The sequence below is a fragment of the Protopterus annectens genome, chromosome 8.part1 (genome assembly GCF_019279795.1).
Source record: "Protopterus annectens isolate FY-2018-M chromosome 8.part1, PAN1.0, whole genome shotgun sequence".
In the NCBI taxonomy this organism is placed as follows: Eukaryota; Metazoa; Chordata; order Ceratodontiformes; family Protopteridae; genus Protopterus; species Protopterus annectens.
Genome location: NC_056742.1, coordinates 517,672,116 through 517,690,593, shown reverse-complemented (window position 1 = coordinate 517,690,593; position 18,478 = coordinate 517,672,116). Strand labels below are relative to the sequence as shown.

General features: G+C 36.1%; 1 protein-coding gene across 1 annotated transcript in view; it reads right to left on the bottom strand.

Annotated features, from left to right (window-relative positions):
- NAGK (N-acetylglucosamine kinase) overlaps positions 1–18,478 on the bottom strand; it is a 422,972-nt gene that overhangs the window by 331,939 nt on the left and 72,555 nt on the right. Inside the window, exon 3 of the mRNA XM_044081648.1 lies at positions 3,489–3,621. Coding sequence (XP_043937583.1) covers positions 3,489–3,621 — 133 coding nt within the window. The remainder of the gene's footprint in view (positions 1–3,488; positions 3,622–18,478) is intronic.

Genomic DNA, 18,478 nt, shown 5'->3' with positions numbered 1-18,478 from the left:
ACTCCTCTGTACTCAGCCTTCTGTGTGGAGTCTGCATGTCCTCTCCGCGGTCGAGTGGCCTCCGAAAGACATGCGTGAATGGGCGTGCCTTCGCTGAAGGTTGGGCGTCGGGCTGGCAACTCGGCTGGCAACTCGGCGCCATAAAAATCAACTGCCAATCATTAGCGGACCGGAGTTCCGCTGTGGTGACCCCTAACTGGGAAAAAGCCGAAAAGACAAACAACAACAACTCAACCCTTATCAGACCACTAATTGAGTGCAACCCTCCCTTCTGTATATACCTCACCAGACACCGACAGCAACTGGAGAGACCACAGAGGTTTCTCACCAAGAGAATCCAGGGCCTCCAAAACATGACCTACATGGAAAGGCTAAAAGCCTCGTCACTGTACTCATTATCATACAGGCTGCCGAGAGGGGACCTGTGCCTGGCCTACAGAGCAGTCTCTAACCCTGCCCTAATGGAAATGCTGCACATCCGCAAATCAAATGGGACAAGAGTCACTTACTCCAGGGATCCCTACCTAGCCTATGACATTAAAAGAACATACTGGAGAGACCGGTATACCTCCCAGAGACTGCCACTCCCCTGGAATAAGTTCCTACTTCAAGTGGAGCAGAGCTCCTCAATGACCCTCATGGACAGGGGTAGTCAGTGCTGATCACAGATGCACTCTGCTACGACCACTTGACTATGGTCAATTGGGGTACATGAGTTTTTTGCAAGGTTAGACTTGCAAAGGCCCTAGGGCTATTAGCCTGGTAACCTCTTATGAACCTACATCACAGCGTTCATAAATAATACAGTAACACTTAGTATAATGGAAAGCAAAGGTACATCTAAAATGGCATGGTATGGCATAAAAGCTAGAGCTTTGCCAAAAGGTAACTGCTACAGGTAGATATAATCCGATAATCTAACTGGAGTTGGCTCAATAAAATTTACTCTTCCTTATTTCAGTTTAGAAAATATGTTCAACGTGATTTGGTGATAATTTTGAAAAAAATATTATAACATAACCTATGTACACCTGAATAAAAAGAAAAAAAGTGTCAGAAGTAATGCACAAGTAAGAAGTAAGCCTGTCCAGTCTAAACCGTGAAGAAAAGTTAAATAAAACGACATACGACTCCGGAAAAATTATATGCAATTGCAGCTTTAAGAATTTAATTTGAACAATGTTTAGTAAACCAGTTCTGGAAATTACCAAAATTTGACTGCAGTGAGATCACCATGGACTCTAGCCTTAATTCAAATTAAAAAAAAAAATGAGAGAGAGAGAGAAATTACTGCACATTCAAGATGACATCGCTTGTACTGAGAGGTTGGGACTATTAGGGCTGAGGTAGGGCTCCACTCCAAGAAATAATGGAGGCCTTTGAAAAGAGCAATGATTACTATAAGATGTAAAAGTTCTAAGGGTTTATTTGGATTGTGATAATCAATAATAGGGGGAGAAAATGAATTTAGGTATTACACACAAAGATGGGGCCTGAGTTGGTAAACCTCATAGGACTCGATAAATCCAGATTCATAGTCATAGTCATGTAGTAATTATCACTACCACACAACAGCTTTGTTTAACAAAATTTCTTACCTTTTCAGAACAAATCTATTATGTAACAGAATTTCTCACTCTAGACAAGTTCTTGCACTAAAACTCTTCAGCACACATGTATGCTCAATGCAATGCGCATGTAAGCCCCTGTGTATGTGTATTTTCATATCCAGTGCATCAGTGAAGTTTGATTTATGCCTCTGATACTATGGCATGGTGTTTTTCAGCTTTTTTGTTTGTTTCATTCTAATCTAAAACACTAAAGAAACAAACATATGTATTTAAGGACATTTTACAGAAATGTATGCAATGTACTACCTTTTATTATACTTTTATATAATATTATTTATTATTTAAATATTTATTAAACTTTTTACTAAACTTTTATTAATAATATTTTGTAACTTCTTCTGATTGGCTAAATGGATTGTTTTATGATGGTAACTTTAGTTTACCATTGCTTAGCCAAAAAAAAAAGCCTCGTCCTGCAGCTAGTTTCAGAAGCAGCATGCAGTAAAATAAACTTAAGCCACTGACCAAGGCTTGAGATATGTTGAATACAGCCATGTTTCCACCACATCTAGGACAAAAATTATTCAGCATCACTCAGGCTAAACCATGTTCACAACTGATTTAATTTCTCACCAAAAGACAGGCTCAAGCAGAAGTTTTATCACTTTAACACAGTGCTTCTTTCCAAAGAATATTCATCCTTTTATTACTTTTTATTACTGCTGGCACCAAACACATGTTCACCGGGGAGAAGAAATGCATCCTTCACTAAAAGGAGTGGGGTACAATTTGTGGGATTGGCACAGTTCTTATCTCTAAGCTGGTGCATCTTAGGATGTGCGCATTGCATACAGCTCCAATCTTCTACTCAAACTGGCCAATTTTATTTGAATCAGAAATAGCAAACAGATTTTTCCAAGAGTGGTGGCTGTTGGCCTCAAATAAGCAAAGGGGGGGGGGGGTTGCATAAAGCAAATGAATGGGTGTGGATAAATAGAATGCAGCAGGATTATATTATGGCACATTAATGAGAGTTTAACTGATAAAACGACAGCTGTGGTCAGTCACTTTCCATATACTGCCCTAGTTACCTGCTCATTGTAACCACTATTACACCTTAGATACCCAGTTATGATCAACAGGGCTGGCCTTAGGTGAAATGAAGCCCTAGACAAAATCAGTATATTTTATTTTAGCCAAGTATATATATTTGATAATATATTAAGAAATGTAGGTTTGCATAATTTAATTGCATTTAAAATTGTGTTTTATAAAGTCACGTGACTTAAGTCTATTTAAATCCATGGTTACAGTTTTTACACTTGTTCTGAAAAAGCCCATTACGAATAGGACAAAAGTGCTCAACATTACACAATAAAGTGTGATCCTTGTTTGGGAGCATTTGTGGCAGGATGACTCTTTCCGTTACTCAGTGTTTGCAATGAATGTACTTTGTCTGGCTACAAGATCTGTAATAAGACAATCTCATTATACTTCTTTTACAGTGACTTAAACACGGAGCTATTTTAGAAAACAGCTTTGTCAAGCAAACTAGTTTTTTTATGTTATTTTAACAGAAACTATGCATATGAGCAGCAGTATGCCCAAAGTTCTGATCTATGAAATGGAAACGACTATTTTTTAAATGAAAAAAACAATAATTAATACACACACATATATGCAAATATGTGTGTATGTATATATATATATATATATATATATATATATATATATATATATATATATATATATATATCTACAGAGAGAGAGAGAGAGAGATATACATATGTATATTTTCCAGACATTATTGCTTTCATGGGGGGATTGCAGCTTAGCAGCTTGTACAATGAGCCACCCCTGCTCTTAAAGCATTATGTTTTAAGATGTACTTGTAAAAACACTGAACACTTAACTTACCCTTGTCAGTAGCTGTAGCCATGGCTCCAATAGCATCAGATGTTATGTAGTACTTCTCACTAAGATTGGGAAAACGACTTTGCATGAGATTTCCAATTACATCCTGCCTTTCTCCACCACTCAGTGACATTCCCTGGTTTGCAGGTAAAACAAAATATCAGGCTTAAACATTCAAACAGAAATGATCAAATAACAAGCACCAACTTTTCCATGATAAAATGGAAAAATATGTAAGCAATAATGAACAAAAGTGTAGGCATTATGTGGAAATAATATATACCCAGGGGTGGCAGACTGCCACATCATCCCTATAAGGCATGTTATCCCCCTCTAAAAGTCCACTCCAAGGACATTATTGTGCTTAGAAAATGCCACTGGCATTTTTGTTAATTTTTTGTATTATTCTTTATTTTTGCAGGATGTGCATTAGTGTAATTAGGAAAACTGTTTCTTACTGGCTTTACTCAGATTTTATTTCCATGGCTGTTTAATGCAAGCACAGTCCCACAGATGCATATGAGACATGCACACTAATATACACACATACAAACCAAACCCAATGTCATACTAAATGAACTTGGGTGTTAGAGAAAAATCACATAAATTTACTAATACCACAGGCAGCTCTTGGAGGCTTCATGTTTTACAAAAGAATATATATATATTATATATATTTAACAGTCCTTACAGACCAGACAGGAACAGCATCAAAGGTCTGCAACACATTCTGTGTTTGAAAGGTATATATACTAGTGAAATATAGATGCAAGTAAAATTTGGTGGATACAGTCTAAAGTGTCAACATCGAAGCTCTGTCAATCCTTGCTTCCTATTAACCACCTTAAAAAACAATAAATAATCAAATTAGACAATAAGCAGCTCGGTTTAGGAGTATAAATTTCACAAACACAGAATTCTTTCACATTGATGGTCTGTTTCTGAGATGTGATAAAAGCATCCCATCTGTCTTATTTCCAAGGGACTGGTGACTTTATTACCCACTTGTGAGAATGATGTGTCTAACATTGATTTTTGTTTGTTTTAACAGTACTTCTGGGGAGTGGTGTTCAAATTATTTACTTAATTTATATTTTTTGTTCAGGTTAGTCTCATATATTCTACTTTCTGAGGAGACCTGAGGTGGTATTCATGCCAAGATGAAAAGAAATTCCCTAGTGTACCACTGGGGGTAAGGTTTAATCCCACAAAGCAAGGGATTTTATATGTGAAAGATGAAAAGGAATGTTAAGATTTAACAAATTCAGTAGTGCATTCAGCATCTTGACGCTCGTTTTTGGTATGAAGATATAGTAAACATGAAAAATGAGTGTGGTGTTACAATTATTGTGTAATAAGTTTTTTTTTCTTTGAAAAATAAGGAATTTAAAAATAAAAAAAGAAAATGGTAACGAATGGACATCTGAATCTCAAAGCAAGATTGTATTACAGAAGGCCCAGGCGAATAAAGAAAACAGTAGTGAGAGGCTGTTATGGCCAAATGTTTTATACACACCCTGTGAGAAATACAGGGACAGAAGTTAAGAATGTCAGAAAAGATTAAAAAAAGATTTAAAGATATGAAACGCCCTATTATAGGATTTATGATGAAAAGTCTGTGTTACTTATGTGGAAGAAAAAAAACATCTGCACATGTATTTTTAAAATGTAATTGTCGACAGTTTGGGAAATAACTTGTTCAGATACCATAAAGAATATATATAGAGGAAACAATTATGATACTGTAGCAGTATTACCAAATACAGGATAAAACCTTCTATGGCAACAGTGACACAGACTTGTTTATAATTGTATGCATGACAAACGGCATGAACTGAAAATTATTTATTAAGAGACAAGCAGATGCAGAAATCATAAAAAAAAGTTTAAAATGAGCCTGTCTCAAGAGCAGGGTTAACAATTTAATGGTAAAATATACACTGAAGAACTGGAAGTTTTTGTGTTTGCTGGAATGTTTTAGTATTTATAAATATATAGGATATGTAAATTGATATTTGTACAAATAGCATATATAAAACAAAGAACCCCTTCACTTTTTGGGCTGGGGAAAATTTACTATGTTGCAACAAGATGACAATGGCTGAACAGGAGTAGGAGGCAGAAAGAAAAGCGTGCTCTGCAACTGCAGAAACAGATGAGGCAAATTTGTTGTGACTACTTTCTTGGGTAATAGACTGGAAAATGAAGGCTTAAAGACTGTGATATCAGAAAGCAATTCAGTCGATGGTAATGAAATGCTACCGGGTAATATTCTTGAGCAGAAATTTCTGCTGGGAGTTGAAAGTGATATGAGCAATGCTTTATTATTACCAGTTCCCAATGTGTTCCAATATATATATATATAGGTTTTCAGAAGTATAGGCATAAGTGATGTTATTACTAGCTACATACATACAACAGATGGCACTTAATACTAAACAAATGCCATTCACTGATGGCAAGGATGAAAGAATGAGAGATAAATAGGCATGTGCTGCAGGCTACTATAGTAAAGCCACCAGGATTTAATGCCACTGATGTGCATTCACAGATTCATCTTGGTGCAGATAATTTTACTGATTTAACTTTTGAGAATTACTAGCCAGCATACAGATGCATTGAGTGTCTGAGTACGTGGACAAGTAGCAATGGAAGCTTTTGTTATATCTGATATAACTGCTCAGGTCAAGAAGTAATTGTGGATATAATTCAGAACTCATGAAAGTGAACAGGAAACTTTAAATAAGGGGCACATGTCAAATGTGTTACAAAGGCTAAGAAAGAAAGTGGAATACAGACTAGGGGTGGGCTTAATATAAAATGTTATTTGCCAAGTGTGTGTCACTTAAAAGAGAAAGGAAACAATAAGGCATTAGATGCAATCAAAAAGTTGTTTTCACTGTGGAAATTTGCAGTGATTAATAATTAAATGTCCGTTTAAATGATGCAATCAGAGTTGGAAAAGAGGACACTAAAAAGGAATACAAATTAATTTGTGGCAAGTATAAAAAAATATAGACCTTTGCAGCTTGACTGAACTGCAATGAGAATAAAGTAATTTACACTATAATGGAATGCAATTATCTCAAAGAAATATGTAATGAAAATGTTAAGCAGATGAATGTGAGACTGAGAACGTAAGCAAAAAAAAATGAACACGATTAAAAAATGCAACTGAAAGTTGTGGAAAATCCGTATAAGTAAATAATGTAGGAGAAGAATGGAAAATATCACATTGATGTTTGAAAGCAAAATTAAATATTGCTCAAGGAATATGTATGAAGTGCTTTGAAATAAAGTGGAAGGAGGAGGCAGTAAAGCAGAGAGTGGAGCAGACAAAAATGGAGGTTATAGTCTGACAAGTGCACGAAGGAAAAAAGTATGCGAACAACAAAGGATTTTTATTTAGAAGATAGATATGAGAATTTAGACAATGAAAAAAGAAGAAAACACAAGAAGTTTATAAGGAAATATATGAATGAAATGATTTTAGATGGAGAGTATCTTTCAAGAAATTACACATAAAAGGGAATATGAAGGCACTATGAAATATAAAGTGTATTAAGAAAGGAAATGCCCTGTGGTGAGCTGTAATTTGAAAGACACTACAGTCCATTTATTTCTACTTTATGTAAATAGATTCCAAGGCTTTGGGAAAAGGTGTTCAATATGTAATACATCTGTGGCAAGCTAGCTACCAGGTGGTGTAAACTTTGGCTCTAGATGATTGCCACTGTTGAAGTGACACCCCGACCCCATGTGCAAAAATGGGAAAAACAGGTTGCAGATGGATGGATATATGTGCAGGCACACACATTTATATATATATAAATATATAGTATATAACACAGAAATTAAAAATATATATGTATATAATACCGTATGCAGACTACTGAAGAAACTTGAATAAAATACTTAAAATTTGGTAAAATAGTAACGCCAGGAATATGTCTTGCATGCTAGGGAAGGTATAATGAAATACTGAATAACAAACAATGGATTTTACATGAAGCACTGACAATTTTGAAAATTTGGTTAGAGTGAGATGAGCAAGGTTTGATTATGTAGAGTATCTATAATGGCTCCACATTGAAATGGCAGCAATTGAAATGCCAAGTGCCGACAAGTCAGGAAGAAAAAAAAAAAAGACTGAAAACACAGGAGAAGAGTGAATCTAGACAATCACTCTTCTCCTTTAAACTTCTTTTTTTTTTTTGGAGGGGGGGGCAAGCTCCCTGCACACCCTGAGTTTATGCATCAACTCCAAGACTGCCATTCCTCAGAGAAAATGGAATATTCCAAGAAATGGCATCTCAGACTTAGTATATGTAAGATCGTTCTTCTGGCCATTCAGTCTCCATATTTCTGGGCTCACTCTAGAAGGTCACCATATACAATATATGCATGTTCTGTTTATATAGCTTGTAAATAACATATCTTAATTTTAAGTTTGCATAATAAAAAACCTCTACTCTTGTCAAGAAGTTACATGGGATCTTTTACATCCACATGAGCCATCGCCAACTCAGGCATATCAAACTCAGTTTAACATCTCATTTAAAGGACAGCATACTCCCAATGTTTCATTTCCTGCAATGTCAGCACTGGAAATTAATTCAAGTATATAATTTGGGAAGAGAACCCATAATATTCTGACCTTCCCACTTCAAAGGCGAGCATACTACCTGTTAATACAATGACACTGAACTGACAGAAAATTATAGGTTCCTAGGTGAATACTATGCTAACTGCCCTGAAGGGTAATTTTAAGCAGAGGTCAGAATAAATCCCTGCACTACATCTATGAGGTGAAGACCTTAGCCAGTATAGAAAACCCACCCCTAAATGTTTTTGTTACCATTTTAGCTGTCCCAGTTCCTGTCCTTTTTCTCCCTCCATCTCAGTCATCACTGGACATAGACATGGGTGATGAAACAAAACATGCTGCATGCATGAAGAAAGAAATTATAAGAATTTCTGATACATATAAAAGAATTGACCTCACCTTACTATTTCAGCAGTCCAACAAAACATGCTGCAAGCATGAAAAAAGAAATTATAAGAAGTTTGGATACATATAAAAGAACTGACTTCACCTTACTATTTTAGCAGTCCTACTCTACCATGCTATGCCACACATCCCAGGGCAAGTTGTTGCCTCTTCCAATCTGACCAAGTAGCCAAACCTAGGTTAGTCAGAAGCTGCCATGCCTGACGTAGGATTAATAAGAGCCATGGCAGCCAGAAGGCTGACAATGACAAGGGAAGTCAGTATGAATGGGAGAGAGTTAAGGGAGTAGCACTAATATCGGATTGGCATTCTGATTTGTGTTACTGCTCTTTTTTCTCATTGGACATTGTGCACTATTGTCAGCCTCATATTTGTTTTTTGTACATTCAGCCAATGGGATTTCAATATTGAGAAAGGCCATTTTCTAAAACATTTTAAAGGCTAAAATGGATTAAAAAGGCTTTGCTTCTGCAGGGAAGTCCTAGGAAGGTTCATTTCATGTAAAGAATTAGTAGGGGATCAAGATAAGTATCACTGATTACACATGTAGTTTGTATTTATTGCCCTGAGCATCATGCTTATTTTCAATCTAACACGATATGGTTTGTGCAGCTGTATATTGTGTCATTTGCAAGCACAGAAGAAAGATCACATGATAATGAAACAGTAATGTTTCTATTCTCAAACAAATTTTGACACAAGATGGACAGAAATAGTTTATTTATGGATTCAATTTTCCAAAGATTTGGCAGAAATGTCACATGCCTCCTGCAGGAATCAGGCACACAACTTTCAAATGAATTACATATCCCAAAGTGTCTTTAAGACAGCAATTCAATTGAAGGATACATTGGTGGACATGTAGATATTCCTACTTGTCCAAGAAAAATGAAGTATAGACAAGGCATATGGATTTTGCTTTTAAACTTACAAATGCCCTTACTCATTTCCTTGACAACACAACATTTTACACTATGTCATCATCAGTGGCATATGCTGATAACAGACACAATAAATATTCACTCACCTAGCCCAAAACACAATCTGTCACTTTCTAACATTAGCAACGAGTGAGCTACAAATTCAAACTTGCACACAATAAGTCTTTGTCTTACAATGACAGACCTTCTACTAGTAAGTTTTAGAATGCACCCCACAGTCCCCCTGTGACTGGCTTTCCATCTACTCACCTAGCTACCTTTTTAACCATTTTTCAGCCTGATCGTAACTACTGACACTTTGGTGAGAATCAATGGGACAGTTGTATGCTCAAGTACACTCATGCACATATTTATAAACTTTACAAAATGCTATGAAAGGTTAGGCAACAGATGATTTATCATCTGCCCTACTTTGTGTTCTTAAAGTAAGACAGTCAGTTACACATGGACCTACCTCCAAACTTTTCATGCACACCTTTTCATAAAACTACTACTGGCACTGCATGCAGCAGTTCCTTTTCTTTAACTAAAAGTTACTGACCCAGATTCCACAGGTTTACAGCAAAAAGGCCAGAGAAGTAGCTACACAACTCAATTTGTTTATACTGCCAAGATCGACGGATTCAAATCAGATTAACATTGCTTCACCTTTCTCGACTGGCTCATTTCCAATAATGGGGTCATACCTCTCAACTTGCATATATCAAATACAGGTATAAAGGCCTTTGAAAGCAGGTACAACCAGCCAAAAATCTGGACACCTAATTAACATAAAATTAGAATACCAAACAGCCCACAACTCTTCCTGCTTCAAGTAGGAATGTGGGATACTACTCAGAAAAACAGACCGATGAAAATTATAAGCAATTTATCAAAGAGATAACATCTGTAGATTAATTATACAGCAACATTCTACCACACAATGTCATTGATCATGTAGTGTGTTTTTCTGTGAACTAGGAAAGCTTCAAAAATCATGTGTAATGTGGGTAGAATTCAGGAAATCCTGTGAAGGCATAACTCAAACCTGAAAATAGGGAAATATCTCCAAAAATAGTGATGATATGTGCATGGGAAAAATCAAGCCAGAAAAGAGGTATGTTCCTCCAAAATAGAGAGTTGAGAAATCTGAATGAGGCATTCAGCTATTTTACTGTTTCACATACAGTGGATATAATAAATGTAAAGTGGCTTAGAAGACACTTGTCTTGAAGAAAAATTATTTTGCTTAAAACAATAAAAGCAGACCGCAATCAGATGCTTCCTGGAATTTGAGATGGCACCCAGTGTTTCATTTTATAAAACTGAAAAGGACTATAATCACTAAATTACTGATATAAAATTCTTAAACTGTTCTGATCTTGAAAGAAATTGAGCAAATTAATGTTTCATTCTAATCCAAGGTGGCAAGAAAATGTTTTTAAGCACTGCTGAATAGCTGCTGTTAACATATTGTTTGTAATCAGCCTTGGTTTTTTTGGGTGCTGGAGAGTTGAGAACTAGCATAAAACAAATGTATTCTGCCATTCAAAATACCAGAATCTTTCCTACAAATCCAAATGTTATGAACTTACCATAACGGTAGATGCACAGGACCAGGTTCATAATCCCCAAACATAGATCTTAAAACTGTCAAACCTGCATCTAAAACTTCCTGGCTAAAAATCTCATCCCCATTGCCCATAATCCGGTTGACAGAAAGCTCCCTCTCCAGATCTCTTTAGGTCCACATCAAGGAAAACTTTACAAAGGAAACAAGAACCAAACTAAAAGAGGCTAGTGAAAGGAGGGAGAATTATAAAAGAAGATGGACCTAGTCTACACATCTATTATTATGAAAGGCCATGATTTTTGTTTATAAGATTGAGCCATCTTCCTACACCCATAAGATGGATTCCCAAGCTTGTCATGATATGTGAGGCCTATTAAAATATCATTAAATGCATCATCTCCAAAGACAAGTAGAACTGAAGATCAGTGGATCATAAAATAACTTTCAAAGGTGCTGAGGGACATATCTGGCAACCTAATTAACATACTTAAGTCAGGAGGAGATTTGTCTAGGAAAGATGCCCTAATTTCTGCAGCTCAGCAAGAGTGGTATAGTCAGTGATAAGATACACATTAGACAAGCTGCACAAATGTGGAGCAATGTCTAAAAGATACACCAGTATTCTACGAATTACAGATGGGAACTATTTGAAAGGTGAAATGCTGAGAAAATAAGCTATATAAACCAGAACACAGGGTAACACACTAGATGAAGTCAGTCAAAATAGCTGTAATTCAGCAATAAGCAAATACTATACTTGTAGTTTTCGAAACATACCTTAGGCATGAGAAATGAAGGCCAAGTAGGTTTCATGTAAAGTTGCAGATCCACTAGGCTGACAGGGAGAGAGCCATTCTGGTGACTGAGTGAAAAAGATAAGCAGATAGTTACAACCAAGGCAATAAGCACAGCTTTTAATGTTATAACGTGAAGACAGTTTGGTGGTCAAAGTCAAGATCTAGTCAGACAAATAAGCTGAAAGACTGTGAACATCCATAGTTGAAGAGAATATCTCTATATAGTTATAACTGCCTCACAATAACTTCGTAGTTGTTGTTGTTGTCTGTCTTTCGACTTTCCCGGTTAGGGGTCACCACAGCAGAACTCCGGTCCGCTAATGATTGGCAGTTGTTCTTTTTTTTTATGGTGTTGAGTTGCCAGTCCGACGCCCATTCAACGCATGTCTTTTGAACGCCCACTCGACTGCAGAGAGGACATGCAGACTCCACACAGAGGGCACTCCCAACCCAAGCCGAGAATCGAACGGGAGAACCTCTTGCTGTGAGGCAGCAATGCTACCGCTGCACCACCGCGGCTATTGTGCCTGAAAATTGTTTTTAGTAAATAAGTTGGAGATGAATTGTGAAAAAGACGGTTAGATAAATGTCAAAGAATTTGCATTATGTTCTAAAGATATGGGAGGAGGATTATTTAGGAGACTCTGAAAAAAGTTCTGTTAATATTCTGTTTTGCTACTGGGCTGGTGCCAAAGGAAATTTAGGCTGTGCCATATCAGAATTACATTATTAAACCAGATGTGCATACAAACATGCCCATACCTTTGCAGGTACTGAGAAAGACTTCAGTGAAATACAGGATAACCTAATAAATGCAAATGTAATAGAAATGTTATTTCCAAGACACATTTGGAGGAAGTGCTGGGAATGAGCTAAGTAAAGAAAAAGTAATAGAACCTCTGAACTGAAACTGAGAAGTATAACTCAAGAATAACTTAAAGGGTAACCCAGTCAGTTGCAAGAACAGTAACAGACCTGACCTGGCAAGGAGATTGGTATTAAACCTCTGAGAAGATGCTTTAGCTAGAATACATGGTCTGCAAAGGCAAAGAGAAAATTCTGTCTTTAAACAGAGTCCAGCTTGAAAGAACAGAGCAAAAAGAGAGAATTCCATTGTGAGAAAAAATATGTAAAGGGACTGGCCTATCCACAATCAATACAGGAAACGTTAATAGGAACCTGCATAAGGAAACCTAAGAGGAAAAAGAAAAAATTATGATAGCCCTAGCAGCTGTCCAAAGACTGATGTATGTAATGCCTTAGAACCCGAGAAAGAAAAAATGAGGTAGCACATTGTCCATTTGGTCTGTATGTACTTCACCGATCATTCGACAGTAAGGTGAAAATTGAAGTACTGTCATAAGGAACTGCAACATTCTGCGAAGGGCTGACTGAATTTTCAACTGGCTTTCTGGGTACATTTGCTACTACTACTGGTGGGTTAAGTAGAAGAGACAAAAAAAGAGCTAATAAGCCTAGCACTAAGCAAGGTCCTGTTATGGGTAAGGCCCACTTACAGTCGGACAGTAGCAGATGCTATAATGAGTTATAAGCTGCCTGGTTTGGTTTACAGTAAAACAAGTACTGAAGTACCTCAGTACTGTGTTTTATATGAAAGTTCTCTGAGAAACAGAGAAGGTTCTCTTCAATTTTCACATTAACATGAATAAAATCCCCAATGTTATGACCTGTCTGACAGGTAAAAGTCATGTTTTCAGAGATAGCCAATCAAGACACATGAAGGATAAATCTATTAGAGTAAAGGTAGTGTCTCATGTTGTACATTAAGAAAGAATCAGAACCTCCTTCCCCATAAGGGAGCAGAAATAACAGAAGGTGGGAAGCACAGCTTTGCTTCAGTACCACCCCCTCCCTCCTTTCCCTAAGTGGTTAAGCAGAAGGCAGGCACTTGCATGGATTATCATTTCAGTCCACTATCAATAACTTCCATGGGGGCCGACAGGAGACTGAAAAAATAGTTCAACAAAAATAAAACTTACACCTGCAAGAAATCTTACCCAAAGATATTGGCCAGTAAGCTTACCTATTATGACGGAATCACTTATTCCTATGAAATTAATTAAATAAAAGAACTAAAGACTAAACAATTGACCTCAAAACTCTACATTCAAATCATGTCTATTTACAGCTCCTAAATTTGGAATCCAGAATAAACAGCCAAACCGAAGAAATGAACAAACCAATAATACAAAAACACATTTTTCAGTTCAAAACACCTTTCAGTTTTTAAATACTGAATTTAGCCGTTTCATCTTTACAGTGAATAATCACAACAAAAAAAGTACATCCAGTTAAATACAATTCATGAAAATCACATGCACAACACTAACTGATAAATTTTTTTGTAACCTAAGTGTTATGATCAGAATAGATTGTCAACTATTAATATATATATAAAAAACTGTTATAATTTAGCTGCCCATAACTCGAGTACACTTTTATAGGATAAAGCTTCATTCAACCCAGGGGTAAATGTACATTAAATTTTTCTACCACACAAACTCATTAAAATAAATAATTTCTTCACAATAACCTCTCAGAGCATTTTTCTACTTTCTGTAAGGCTGCAAACACACACTTCTTAAAATCCTTATATATTAAAGAATGTTTTGCCAAGGCATGTTTTAAGGACCCTCTCTTAATATCAGAGTTTTGGTCACTATGTTATTTAAAAGAGGTAATAATTTTCCTAACACAGTTTAGCAGTAATCCATGACTGGATGTTGGTATCTCAGGATTTACCAAAGGTTGACATGGTTTGATCACATGGGTGACACCCGACTGATTAAGCAAAGCCAACCATGGTTTAATCCTTAGATACTCACACCCAGTCATGGATTATTGCTATTTTACACTGACATTATTTAAAAAAGAAACTTTTTTAAATAATGCCATTATATACACAGACTAATATTCTTCCACAGGTTCGTCTTTGTACATTTATGAAGCATGTGCTGTGTGTGCATTCTGCATATACCTACAGACACTTGTACACTATGGGTTTCTGATACCATTTTTTTAACTTGTGTCAGGTTGTTGTATTCTTGGAGTTGTTTCTACTCCTGCCAGTCTGATCATACATTTCAACTTACCACATTTTTGCAGAATGTCCACAATTTTGCCTCATACTTATTGTGTTCCTTGTATACCTTGTGATTTTTCTGGCAAATGACAGAGGATTGTAGTCACTAGTCATTAAATAATGACAGACATTCAAGTTTCAGACTTCACACCTATTTGAAAATGCAAGGTTAACACAAAATCTCTTACGCCATCAATTTCCTAAGTTTATAAGAGTAATAATTTAAAATCTGGCAGTCATTTTTGGGTTTGACCAGATTTTTCCACTCAGACAGGATTCAAACTAGTCTTTTTTTTTTTTTTTTTAATTTAGATTTGATGAGTATATGCCTGCAGACTGCTTTGCTGCCCAGACTTGGGTCTATGTTCGGCTACCGAAAAGGATAAATCTCGAATGGCTAAATTTTGAATGGGACACAGCGAAACGGAAAATAAGCAAACAACCAGAACATCAAAAATAAATACAGTGAATGGCCATTGTTGGCAACAACGCAAACACAAAAAAACCTATGTGGGGGGGGGGGGATGTGCCCCCACCCCCTAACTCCGAGCTTGCACTACAGTGGGGAATAGGGCAAGTTTAAAAGGTTTCCCCTTCACTTACCTTGTGTATTGTGTTACTTCCTGGTTGTTTGCCAACTATGGCCAGTCAATGCATTTATTTTCGTTGTTCTTGTTTGCTAATTTTTCATTTTGCTGCATCCCATTCAAAATGTAACTGTTTGAGGTTTATCCTTTCTGGTATAGACCCCCCCAGAGTTTTTTTTTTTTTTTTGGCAGCTAGCACTCGCAGCACATCATACTTTTCAACAGATGCAAAACTAAGAGTTTGGTAGCAATGCTGAAAAAAAAGTAAATATATCTTTGCATCACGGCTACCAAACTCTCTTCCATGAGGAAGGCTGGATTTACAATAAGCAGGATGACTGAGCTGACAAATCAATGAGCACATTTTGGAATAAAAACCTTTTATTGTATAATGTGCAGTACATGACTGAAGTAATTCCACAAAGATTTACCTTCAGTTGGCTGTCTATCACATATGTCAACATCCAGAAGGTAAACCACTGTAAGCTGAAGACGGATACTTCGACTACCTAGTATGCATGCACCAAGGAAGAACTCTGGCACATGCTGTACCCCCCACATCCCCTCTAATTATATATACTTACTCAGAGACAGCACAATCTAAGGGGAAAGGGAATATTCCCTTACCCGGGGGATTGTCAATCTTGCGCACTTGTCAGACTATCTGCAAAACTGACCAAATATAGTTGTTTAAACAGATGTTGACCAAACCAACGGAACCAGTCACATAAACCAATCCACTAGTATTACAAATATAATAAAATTGCACTTTAGTAATTTAATTTAATAATACTTTATTCCCTTCCTTTATATAATTTAAATATAAGCTAGAGAGAGACACTTTAAAAATCCAGACCTATAGTTTTGTGTGGGGCACAGAAGATTTACCTGCTTTTTCCGACAATCTTTTACTGTTTGGGCCCTTCCTATATATTACAAATGGGTGTGCTGCCAGCTTTTCATTCCCATTCTTGTCTACTGAAAATATTTACCAATTCCTATTAATAATCTAACATATTAATTTACTACTGTTACTGTAAGTTAATGTAATAGCTCTACTGTACTCTACTTTATTGTTGCACCCATGCTCAGCAACATTATCTGTACTGAACAGTGTTTATAAAAGTATTTTGTTTGATAACCACCTCCTTATACATTTCTTCAGTAAAATCAAGTGTATAAGCACAATTAACATTCACTTTAACTCACCCATCTCATACACAAATGTCTCATCACCTGATATCACTCTTGCCACTCTCACCCTCTTGCCTTTAACAAAACTCTTCTTCTAGTGCACTGGGTGACAATTGTGAAAATGTTTATTAAAAAAAAAAACTGCTCATATATATGGTTTAAGGCATATGTTTGATTCAAATCCTACCTTACTTTTACTAAAAGTAGCATCTAAACAACTGAATTCTTTGAAATCTTAAAAAGGTAGTTATGTATTTTTTGGAATGGGAAACCTTCTAAAAATTTTAACCAAAACATTCAACACAACTTAGAATTATAATTAAAAGTACAGTGCTTTTCCCAAAAACATAAAACTATGTTGGAAAATACAGCAGCACACATTGCACCCATACCAAACTCGTTTTTTGGAAATACTCATTATTCCATTTTCTAGCGCAACATAGATATTATGGATAGGAAACAAAAAAAATTAGTCCCAGGACTACCCCCTGTACTACTAATGAACAGTTGCAGCTCCTAAATGCTTTACTCCATGCATGCGTCTTCCTCAGATTATCTATGGTATGATCCCAGTTATTCTTGTGTAGATATATATATATATATATAAAATCAACCATGGGATGGCTAAGACAACCTACAACCAAATGGGATAGATTATTTTAAACACAAAAAGGGAAACTGGCTTGGTTTGAAATTGCCCACTAAGGCAAGTAGCCTCTGAACCTTTTAAAATAGATGAAATTTATCCGCAGTTTGTGTTCTACATTATGCAGCAAAATAGGTTTTGGAGGAAAAAGCCATGCTTCCTCCCCACAATCTGCCAATACAGGTAAAGGAAGAAAAGGAGCACTAGGGTGGGATAGAAAACAAAGCACTACATACTGACATCTCCAGTTTGATGAAATAAGAAGACATCCACTGTTTCCAAGGGCAGGAAGTTTGACAAACATAAAAAGCCCTCACATACACAAATTAACATTTAAACTCGCCAATAAGAATTACAAGTAATACAATGTTTTAATTCTTATGTCTTTGAAGTGTTTGTGTGTGTGTATTTCTATAGAAGTATATATACATACATTCATATATTTTTATATATACACATACACACACAGATTATATAAACATATGGAGGGAGGGGCAAAGAAAAACATATATGTACATATTTGTACTTTTTATATATATATATATATATATATATATATATATATATATATATATATATATATATCATACATACATACATATATACATATATTACACTTGCATGTGTGTAAAGATATCTCATGCACGCACGTGCACACACACACACACACACACACACACACACACACACACACACACACACACTAGTGTAGCATGGTGGTTCTCACCAACTGGTAATTTAAAAGTTGAAGCTGGCATAAAAAATGCTGCTGGAAATGCTGAATATAAAATTGTTACAGTACTTTTTTGTGTTTGCGTAAATAAAATTATTTTAAATAATGTTCTTTCTTTAAGAAGGGCAAGGACTTTGCTGTATTAGTTAAAGTAGGATCTCAGCTATTTGTTGGTTAAAGAAACCAATCAGTGGAATATAAAAAGGAAGGATAAAATTAGTCAGCTCTTTGTTATGGGGGGGGGGGGGTACTGCGCCTGAAACAATGGCTTTGGGTGAATCACTACCAGAAGGAACACTGAAATCTTTTCATTAAAAAACAGAAGAAAGTGTTACTCAGAGGCTCATCTTTTGATACTTGGTTTGTCATGCAAATATTGTACAATGCAACAAACTACACCTTTTGTGCAGCTAGGATTACAGGTGTACA